This window comes from Talpa europaea (assembly GCF_964194135.1).
Source record: "Talpa europaea genome assembly, chromosome: 9".
Classification (NCBI taxonomy): domain Eukaryota; kingdom Metazoa; phylum Chordata; class Mammalia; order Eulipotyphla; family Talpidae; genus Talpa; species Talpa europaea.
In genome coordinates this window covers 33,888,685-33,900,309 of record NC_140076.1, presented here as the reverse complement: position 1 = coordinate 33,900,309, position 11,625 = coordinate 33,888,685, and the positions used below count along the sequence as shown (strand labels likewise).

Here is an 11,625-nt window from a genome sequence, read left to right as displayed (position 1 = left end):
TTTTTTTTATAGTTTATCTGACTCCTTCACTAAGCATGAGCTTCATGTGGCCAGAGACTTGGTCTTTTTTTAATCCCTGTGCCCTCGGATCTGGTACATATGAACTCAATAAACACACAATGAATGAATAATTTTAACAAGATGAAAGAGCTGCATTTAATTGGACACCCTGGTCTTCTTGGATCTTGAAACCCACCTCCTCATTAATGGGTAAGTCTATCCTGACAGCATTTGTATCATTTTGGTTGTGTCATCCAATCAAACCATCTCTCCTTGGAAACCAAGGCAGCATCATCAAACTAATCGAAGCTCCCCAAACCTTGTTTTCTGGATGGACTCCCTTCTATAGCAATAATGGGCAGTAACAAACTGAGCCCTCACCCCATCTGGCTGTGATAAACGCATCCAAAACACATTACCAACCTCAGAGTGAGGCTTTGAGGCCTGAGGCTGCAGCGAAAGAAAACTAAAGTTGACAGGCACAAGTTTAAGAACCTGATATTGTATAAATGAAAAAAGGCCAGCTGCCTATTCCTTCACCATGAACACAGTAAATGCGTTATCTGAGCTTCCTGCCATTTTTCAAACCTGGGAGTCTCTAATGAGATCTGTTTGGTTAACTCAAAACTTCGTATGTCAAAAAAAAATCTCTAATATACTGACTCTCATGTTTTTTTCCTTTGCCTTAAATTTGCTGGGTTTTAAGTTTTTTAAATTTTTTAAACATCTTTTTACATAGGAACATTTTTATTTTTCTAAAACACACGTCTTATTAGACTCCTCACCTCCTCAAAAACTTCCCATGAGCTCTCATCTGAAGGCAATGTCCAAACTCCTTCATGAGGTCTCAAGGTCCTGGCTACTTTTTTGCCCATTTCTCTCCACCATTCCCAAGAATCCAATTCCTCCGCCATCCCATAGCATTTTCCTTTGCTGAAGCAAGCATGGGCATTACACCTGTGCTTCTGCACATACCCTAATCCTCTGCTGAGAATTCTTACTGTCTTTTGCAATTTGTTTCAGATGTTCACTCTGTGAAAACTTAACTTCCCTTTCCTCAAAATGGTGTTAATTGCTCCTTTCCCCACTAGCTCAACATTTTAAACAAACACCTAATATACTATACTGAAATTATTTACCTCTGTCTGTCTCTCTATCAGACAAAAGAGTGGTTTCAGGCTAATTTCTCCTGATGGGTAGAAGTGCTATCTGTTTTAATGCAGTTCCCCAGTGTCAGTCTAGTCCTCGTTATACCACGGATGGGTAGCATTTGTTTGCTGAGTGAATGAATGAAAAGACTCAATCCCTACCCAAAGGACTAGGACCTCCAATTTAACTACTGCAAGAAAAGGATCAATAAACTGCTGGGGCAGGGTCTAATGGTATTTACTTGCCCACATTTCCTCTAGAACTGAACACATTTAGAAGACATTTTCAGGCCTATACTTACAGGTAACTCAGAGACCCTAGGAATTTCTCTCACCCCATTTCAAGAGCTGACCCTTTAATTTTCTAACACACCAGGGGCTCAGAGGTGCCTCTCAATGGAATAGGCAATCTTGAATGGGTGTCTGCAAGCCTCCTTGCTTCAGCAAGCCCTCAGAATATTTCTACTAGCATTTGTGGAAATTCCACATGTGCATTGGGGAGAAAACAGTCACGGTAACACAGCTTGCTTTCCAAATCTCCAAGCATATCTCTGCAATCACGTTTCCCTCCAACTATCATTGTTGTCGCCTTTCAGTCAGTGAGCAATTTGTTTTCAACTTACCTTTGGTTCCTTAATTATCAGGATCCTTTGGTTGTTCATAAATGAAGCCTCCTACTCCCTCTCCCTGCTCCAAGTTCTCTTCTACACAATCTATTAAGAAAAAAAAACCTAACCAGTTCCTGTTTGGAATCAGTCAAAACACATTCAATGGATGTTCTACACCCCTCACATTTGGTCCTGGTCTTTACCTTCCATTTGCCTCATCTCCAGTCACTCTTCTTTAAGTGTCCTGCATGCCAACCATTCCAGTCACCTACCAGGTATCTCACACTTGTGAGTCTTTCCATATTCTGCTTTCTCTGCCAGATATATACCTGAACTACCTAATTACCTGCTTCTGCCCCTTAAGACTGTATACAGGTATTGCCTCCTCCAGGAAGTATTCCCTGATTGGATTATAGACCTTTCCTGTACACCCACCACTAGTCATTCAACTATTCATTAAATAGAGGACCTAGCTTGTGCCAAATTTTGTTCTAGGTGTTGGCAATATAGCTGGGAATGAAGCAAAGACTTTGCTTTTATGAAACTTAAATTCTTAAAGGGGGAACAATAGACAACAAAGAAATAAATACTTGTTTCGGGGTAGTAAATACTCTATATTTAAGTAAAGCATGGTAGACTATTTTAAAATGCTTGGAGGGAATGCTATTTTAATTAGGATAGTTAATGAAGATCTTCCTGATATGGCAAACAGAGACTTGAATAAAGTAATGTCAGTAACAGGCAGGTACTGTGGAAAGAGCACTGCAATCAGGGGAAGAGTAAATGCAAAGGTCCTGAGGCAGCAGTACACCTGGCATATGAGTTCAGAACAGCAAGGAAGCCAGTGGAACTACAGAGTTGTGAGAAAGAGAGAGAAGATTAGGAACATTAGGAAATAAAGTCTATATCGGACTATATAGAAACAGGCTATATTAGGCCTCGTAGGATATGTTAAGGGCTTACAATTTCACTCTAAGTGAAATGGAAGCCACTAGAAGTTTTCGAACAGGTAAGAAATAAAATTTGTTTTACATTTTAGAAGGTTTAAAAGTAACCAGGTTACATTTCTTGTTACTTTATGGATAACAGATGATAGGGAGAACAAGGGTGGAAGCAGAAAGAGCACAGGCACCTGGCCACCCCTTAAGTCTACAAATATTTGTTGGGAACTACTATGGGGCGAGCACTGTTCTAGGCACTGAAGATACATAACCAGATGTGTAAGACAGGATTTCTAACTTATGGTGGAGAGACAGAATCCAAAGCATAACCACTGAACATGTGAGTATGTATAGAACAGCACACAGGGTTCCACAGTAGGGGCGGGAGAGGAAATGAAATAGAAAGTAGCATTCCAGAGAGAAAATACAAGTGAAAATATTCAACAGGTGAAGTGACACAGCAGCATCTCCAATTTTGATAAGCCACTCTGTCTCTAGTGCAGAGGTGAATTTGAAGAAGTTAAGACTGGAGGCAGAGGGACCAGATGGGAAGCCATGTGGTCATCGAGGCAAGAGAGAATAAAGTCCTCAAGTGGTGCTAGAAAGGGAGATGAGGCAAGACAGTCTACCTAAATATCTGTGAGAGGTAAAACCATCAGGATTTGGTTGGGTGTGGGTGGGAGAGAACATGTCTAGGGTGGGGAAGGTCAAGTTATGCTTAACCCAGGTTCCTAGCTGGAGCCTCTGGGTTGCCAGTTTTGCTAGGTGAGAGAAGACAGTTATATCTGAGATGCTAGTAGAACATCTAGAAGAGATCATTTGAAACTTGGGACAGGTATGGGCTTAAATACGAATTGGAGTGTCAGCGGCATGTGTATGATGCCTGAAACTGAGAAATGGCTGAATCCATCAGGGAGACTGTAGATAGTAAAGAGACCTGGGTTTGGAATCTGCTATACACCATTCATGTTACCTTGGATAAGTTACTAAGTCATTCTAAGCTTCATTTTTCTCTTCTTTAATTAGATATACTATCATTATATTTTTAAAATGTCTACCATAGTGCTGAGCACATGGCAAGTGCTCAGTTATTCTGGTTCCAACAGTTACAAGCAGCAGGAAACCAAACAAGTACTTCTGCTTGACGAGCCTCTGGGTCTCACCTGTAGCTACAGTTAAATACCTACAGTGCACCATGGACTGGGTGCTCAGTAAATGGCTGTTGAATAAATGAAAAAACAATACCTAATACAATAGGTGAGAGGATTAAACAGGATATTTTTTAAAGCTACATAAAGATGATTATACATGTTTATAAATTACCTTAGGAGAGTATCTAGCACTTAGAAGGCAGACAATGTTAGTCCCTTCCCTTCAGTCCTTGCTTTATAACTCACACCCTCTTTTTGTGGATTTAAAATCTCTCCTTTTCAATCGGTTCCTCCTCCTTTTTTTTTTTTAAAGATTTATTTATTTATATAAGCACTGGGGTATAGGCCAGAGGCGCGGGAGGATGAGAGAATCCAGCAGAGACAGAGCAGGGAGCAGAACGGGCAGAAGGACCAAAATACACTGCTGAGGGTAAATACACTGCTGAGGGGAACAGCGGGCGAGACAGGAGAAGTCTTTCGCGCCATGTGGAAATCTCCCCGGGCCGGGTGGGAATTGAACCAGCGCTGCTGCTTCACAGTGCTGCGCTCAAACCGCTGCGCCACCGGGAAGGCCCCTCAATCGGTTCCTTCTTTTCAGGTTACAAACATGTTCTGATTTCCCCCAACATAAAAAACCTTGTTTTGTGTAGTGCTACCTCCCTCCGATTCTTGCCCATTCATTCTTTTATTCCACCAACTAAACTCTTTCTCCACCCCAAGCATTTTTTTTTTAAAGATTTATATATGCATACAAGAGCTGGAGTACAGGCCAGAGATGCGGGGTTGAGAGGATCCACCAGAGACAGAGTGGGGAGCAGAACAGGCAGACGACTGAAATACACTGCTGAGAGAAGCAGCAGGTGAGACAGGAGAGGTCTGCCTTGCCATGTGGGTTTCTCCCTGGCCAGCTGAGGTTCAACCTTGTGCTGCAGAGGCTGTGGATTGCTTCATAGTGCGGGGCTTAACCCCTTGCGCCACCAGGGAGGCCCCACCCCAAGCATTTTTCAATGAACAATCCATATCTTTTGTTCTGGGGGGAAAAGTCCCAATTTATTACTGTTTTAAAAAAGCAAATATCATTTACATAATTGTTAAGCAGGCGAGTAAACACGAATCTCATTTAAAAATACACATGTATTTCTTTTCTACCACGGTAATTCATTTCAAGAGAAATTTCATTATGTATCGTCTACAGAGCCCTACACCAAGAGAGGCAACATATTCAAATAAACCCCGAGGCGTGGGATGCTTCAGGCCAGTTCCTCATTAGAAGCCCCAGCATGGGGGCTCTGGAGACCAAGGCAGAAGGTCTTCCAGGGAGAGCTGAAACGTTCAGATAAGTGAGTTGTGGGAAGAAGGGGTAGTGGCTGGCTCTGGTGGGCTCACCCCTGGGGTACAGCAAAGAGAACAGACCGGGGAGTTCTGAGAGGCACAGGAGCTGGCTAAACTTGGGGGGATGGAACCAAGTGAGCAGCAGAGGTAATTGAGTTTCAGTTACCTGCAGGGTAGAGAAATAAAGCAGTGACTTCATCTGCCAGACATGGGGGAAGTTTCGAGGTGTCCTTCGCATACTCACAGCGAAATTCGTCACCCTCTCACGGTGTTGGGTGATGGCAACTGTACTGTGCTTCCCAGTGACGGCCAGCACACATCCTATTAGGCAGCCCTGGTGCACCACAGCTAATGAAGCATCTCCAGCCGGTCTGTCTCCCAGGGTGCTGCATCCCGTCTGAGGGAATGGCACCATGGGAAAATTTAGCTCAGCCAGCATCAGCCATCGCCCAAACTCAAAAGAGTCTTTGAATGGCAGAGAGAGAGGCCCATTTTCCTTTCTGCCCAGCCCCATGTTGGATCCATCCTCAGGTCACTTTTTGTGGGTCTGTACAAACGTGCCGACGGGCAGCGAGCCGCTCTTCACCTGAGCCCGGATTTCAGCTTGGTGCTTTAATGTGAAGACCAGGGCCCTCACCGTCCGCCGGTAAGGCCCATTAATGAGGCGGGAACAGAGATGAAACGTTTCCCGCTCAATATTTTCAACCAGTAGGTGATCCATCTAAAAAAACAGCAAAATTATCAAATTAGAGCCTTGCATTGCGTAAGGATTAAAAATGAGAGAGGCTGGAGCACTCTGCTCAGAGCCCTCCATTAATCAAGTGAAATTCAAGGACATCTACTTCCTGTCACAAGAGAAACAGGAAGAGCAAATTAATTCCACCCTGGCAATTAAGGAACAAGGCCATGTGCTTCGTGACAGGGACCTCATTCACAACCCCTGCCGGGTGGTAATATTTGCCATTATAACAGGAAACTGGCCTGAACTAAGCAACGGCTACTGGGCCCTGTACGTTACCAGCCAGGAAACGCCGACCAAGGATAATAAATCAGTATAACAGTTCATACTTTTTTTGTTTTTTTTAAAGTGCCTTTTAACCCCTTACAGCATTTTAGAAACACTGGATCTAGATCCTAATATATGTGTAGAGCAGTTTATAAATCACTTTTTACATTTAATGCTCACAACTCCCATTATCTCATTTTACAGATGAGAAAACAGGTTCTGAGGTAAAGGTCCAAGGTTTTGTAACTACTAGGAGGCAGAGCTGAGACTATGACCACAGGAGCCTCTGATTCCAAAGTTCAAGTTTCTTCCTTTTCACGATACTAATTGCCTCCACGACATTCTGAGAGACCAGTTGAGTTTGCAGCAACCTCTGCAGGGTCAGCTAAGCAGAGCAAGCCAAGGGGATGGGACCTGTAGCAATTCTGGGGGGTCTGGTTCAGATCCAAGACCGCCTGCTGTCATAGACCTAATCAAAGCAGGACAGGTCTGGAACTTTTTCCACAGTCTGGATCCAGACCATAATGGGTGATGGTGGGGGGCCCCCTCACTATCTTCCTTTCTAGGCCCATCTTCTACTATTCACCTCTGTAGACCTAAGCACAGCCCAGCCAGAGCACCCTAAGCTGCTCTCCCGGGCCTCTGCCTCTGCGCAGGTATACATTCCCTGGGCAAAGTGCTCTCCCTAGGAAACACAGTCCTATTTGTGTGGCAAAGCTTAGCTACAAGACAAAAAGCAACAATCAAATCCTATTCAAAGGACTAAAAGATCTGTGGCTGCCACAATGTCCTGAGCTTCCCCTAGTCATTGACAAAACTCTTCATAAAAATCTATGATTTTAGTTTGTTTCCCTGATAGTGAGGTTCCTTAAAAATATGTACTTCTACAAAAAAAAAAAAAAAAAAGGAAATACATTTTTCTCTCTCCCAGATTTCCCTTCACCCCTTCCCCTATCTCTGCCACTCATTCAAATATTTATTCAGCACTTACTATGTGCCAGGCTCTGCTCTTGGGCTCTCCAGTCATGGCTGGCAGAGTCCTTGACTCCATGGAGAGCAGAGCAGTCCAGGAGGAGCCAGGCAGCTAGAGGGACTGTAAATGTACTGAGTGCCAGGAAAGGGGGCAGGAACAAGTGCGGAGGCTGGAGAACAGCAGAGGGACCCAAGCCTCGAGACAGTGCCTGGCTCTGGGAGAAAATGATGTTTAATCAGAGATGGAGAATGAGTAGGATCTGACCATGGGAAGTGGGTGTTTGTGATAAATTCACTGAGCTGCACATATTTCTTTTGTTCACTCATGTAAGTATTATAATTTTACTTAAAAAATGCACCCCAAAAAGAAAAAGATTACCTGACATTTGATAAAATGTCCTGTAGTAAGAGATAGACCAAAACAAGTAGGAAAAAAGGAACTTGAAAGAAAAAAGGATCCTACCAGGGAACAGAATGGGACTGAGAGAGAATGAAGTGCAGGTCCAGGCATCTGCCAGAGTATAGCAGATGAGAGATGTTCTGGGAGCTGGAGGCCCTGACAACTGATTGATCATCTCCCTGACTTGTGCTGGAGAGAGTGTACTTGGCACCACAGCTCTCTAGAACCCAAGAGGCCTTGAGGTTTTCATGGCCTCCTGTGTGGGCATTGAACTAGGTTGGCAGCCTGAGAGAGCCCTGGTACCAGACTACGCTAGGAGGCTGGAAGGGTGTCAGGCTATACGCCCCGCATTTGTCCAGCATGTGTAAAGAGATTCACTTAACAGGTAGTGGTCATTAGCAGAAGGGTATGTGTGCATTTGCAAAACAGATCATGGCCATTCCATCAAAGAGGAGTGTATATATATACAAAAAAAGAACACTGAGTGCGCCTTGAAATCACAGAGCTTGACACTCACACACACACTTCATCCAGTAAGTAGTCACCGCGGCACTACTTTGAGTCTGGTATGATTTAGGAGGAGACAATGAGCGGAAAAAACCCCACAGCCCTAGTCTGGAAAGGAGATGGACACGGGTAGGTAACCATGGGGCAGTGGCGCAGGTGCTATACCAGCAACATGACGCAACTGGGAAGCGAGCATTTAGCAATTCTCATGCATGTCTCTTGTTAAAGGAAGGCCAATCAGAATGAAGAAAAGAAGAAAAACATTGGTGATGTTAAAATGTAATTCATAAGGGAAAATGATTTGTCATGTAACCGTGTGTATAACAAGTCCATTACACAGTGAAAAGTGCCTGTCTTGTTACTGCCTTTGAACAATCCTACCCAAGTTGTTGAGTCCTTTCCAGTGAGTCCTAGCCTGATGCTTTATTAGTGAACCCTTTTGGGTCAAAGGATTAGAATCTCACTGAGACCTTGAGAAAAGGTCTTTGCTGGGAGACAGATCTGTATGAATGGAAATGGAAACAGAATATTGTAAGAAACCAAGTGATTTATTTAGGGACCATATTCTTTCTGTCTTCCATGATCTGCCTGGTCCCTTTCTCACAGGTTCTTGCTCCTCTCCATTTGTCTTACTATCAGTTCTAACCTCCTATTCTCTCCTTATTCTACACATCTCTACCCATGTGTGTCTGCTTCCTCATAACTCCTCTATCATCCCTCTGTTTCAACATGCCCACTGTTGTTTTTTTAGTATTTTCCAGTTCATATTTCTCAGAGACAGAGTCTGACATTCCCTGCCTTACCTCTTTGTACCTGTGAGCTGAGTGTGTGTGATGCTGTTGTCCTATCCTGGACAAATTGGCTATAGATGGGAGAAGATATAAAACATGACCAGCTCTTTCATTAAAGATTCTGGACCCCGTAGAAAATGGTGCCATAGTCGATAGTGGTGCCTGCTACATCTGTAAGTTCTTTAAAAGCAAGGGAACAGTCTTATTCATGTCTTTACTTTAAGTTCAAAACTTTCCACACTGTATTTTAACTATTTATTTGCTTATCTCCCTCAAAAAACTGGGAGCCCCGTTAGGGTTGACACAATGTTATATCAATTTCTATATTCCCCATGCCCAGCATAATGGCATACAGTAAGCGCTCATTAAATATTTGTTGAATGAGGGGCCTCCCTGGTGGCACAAAGTGTTAAGACACAACCTATAAAGCTATCCGCAGCCTCTGCAGCACAAGTTCAATCCCCAGCCGGCCAGGGAGCAACCCACATGGCACAGCGGACCACTCCTGTCTCACCTGCTGATCCCCTCAGCAGTGTATTTCAGTCACCTGTGCTGTTCCCCACTCTGTCTCTGGTGAATCCTCTCACCCCCCACACCTCCGGCCTGTACCCCAGCTCTTGTATGCATAAATAAATAAATCTTTAAAAAAATTTTTTGAATGAATGTCCCTTCCTCGATTGTATAACCCCCCTTTCAATAACATCCTATCCTATACAGGTAAAATGTGAATTATAATATTTCCACTGTATATATATTTCCTAGTCAGCAAAATCCCTATCCCCTCTTACAAAATCCAATTCAATTGCTCTCTCTACCATGAAACCTTCCCAGATTCCACCATCAGATTTCACTGTACTCTCCTTCCAGTGTCTACACCACTTGCTAGGATCACTATTTCAGCACTATTTCAGCACTATTTCATCCTACTTTATATTTCGTTGCTCATTTCAGGCTATCAGAGACAGGAGATAGTAAGCTTACTGAGGATAGTGGCTACAATCATTTATGTTTGTATTTTTCCCTGGCAATAGCAGTAGTATTACTAAACATTGTTGAACTATCACAGGAGTTTTCCAGTAACAAGACTGGATTTGTACATATCCATCCGCACTCCTTTTTGACCACTTGAATACATTCATGAGAGAGCTGGTCAAAGCCAGAGGTGCAGGCTGAGGCCATTAAACAAAGGAAAAACTAACAGTCCCATATGGGGAAGTACCCCTGACCTGGATCTCATTAGCACCATCTGACAACCAACTGGGCCAACCAGCCAGTGTTTCATAACTCTTAATGATACAGGCTCACTTTGAGAATCAGGTTCATTTTTTTTAATGACATAATAGGAAAATGATCATAGGCCATGAGGTAGGAAGGAGAGTGGATAATGAGGAAGGGGAAGTAAGAGAATGACACCACAGGGGATGTTCATATGAGGAAAGATCTAAAAGACTGAAGAACAAAGAAGACCCGGAAGGGGAATGGAGCCTGGGTCTCAACAATGGAGTTTTTATTCATCTATTCCATTACTCCAAGAACAAGGAAACAATCTATGAATCTGGAAAGCAAGATCTGTAGAGTAGTAAAGAGATGCACCTCTGGACTGTGTGTGTCTACATTCCTCATCTGTGGCTTCCACTACACTAAAGGATAAGACCAAAACAAATAACATGGCAACATTTTTGTCTACAAAAACGTAATGAGTAGATTTGTAAAAACACATGGTAGGATCAAGTTGTAAGGGTTTTGTAGTTACTGGGTCAATAATTTACCCAACGGTTGTCCATTTATGGAGAACTGCTATCCAATTTGAATGCATTTAACACTGGGTACTGTCAAAGACCAAATACTGGATTAGATGGCTCGCTGATTTACCCCAATATGGCAATGTTTCAGATGATGATAGGTGCTAAGCGTTAACTCTAAGTGTTTGTATTTATATTCTCTGACATGCCAAACTGATAAAAATACTACCAAATGCTGTTTATTGCAAGAAAAACAGATTGGTTTTTTTTTTTGTTTGTTTGTTTTTTTTGGCCAAGGAAGACAGTAAGAGGCACTCTTTTAATATTTAAAATTTACTCTTTGGGAACAAAATCATTCAACTATGCTTAATCTGATATTTTTTCCAATTATGTTGGAAAGCACTAATGAATGTATCACTTTTTTAACTTTGCTTTGTAACACATGAGTGCTTACCACTTGATATGCCATTTAAAGGATAATTAATGGATAAACTAAAAGGATAATTATTATGGAGTTTAATATAGCAGGCAAACTGCTCATTAATCCTTACAAGCATAGCTTCGTTATTATCATTTACTTAAAAAGATACCACAGGGAACTGGTATTTACCACCACATTAACTACATATTATATACCCACATTCTATGTTTCTGTAGGAATTTTGACTTATTTAAAAAACAAACTTCACTTAAAATATCAAATAGCAAGTCTCGTCGGCTAATCGATACTCTGGAAAATTAGACTTACAACCTTCACATTTTTTCCCTTCTAAGGGTTTCATATTCACATTAAAGCTTCCTTTAGGAAAAGTTAAGCAAACCTATAGCATATCAATTCAGTATACCATTAAATACACATTAAAAATTATAAATGTGATAAAAATATCTAGGAAAGGTTATACAAAATGATACTGATCAAGATTTAAGAGATAATGCAAATGTAAATAATTGTATGTCAAATTCCTGCAATGTTATTTAAATAATCAATATTTATTTTTATTTATGCATACAAGAACTGGGATGTAGG

The 11,625-nt window shown here is 42.1% G+C and overlaps 1 protein-coding gene across 1 annotated transcript in view; it reads right to left on the bottom strand.

The window, feature by feature from the left end:
- Positions 1 to 5,712: 5,712 nt before the first annotated feature.
- TCEANC2 (transcription elongation factor A N-terminal and central domain containing 2) overlaps positions 5,713 to 11,625 on the bottom strand; it is a gene marked incomplete at both ends in the record, with an annotated part of 28,904 nt that continues 22,991 nt past the window's right edge. The window contains one exon of the mRNA XM_084241896.1: positions 5,713 to 5,901. Within this exon, the coding sequence (XP_084098022.1) occupies positions 5,713 to 5,901 (189 nt within the window). The remainder of the gene's footprint in view (positions 5,902 to 11,625) is intronic.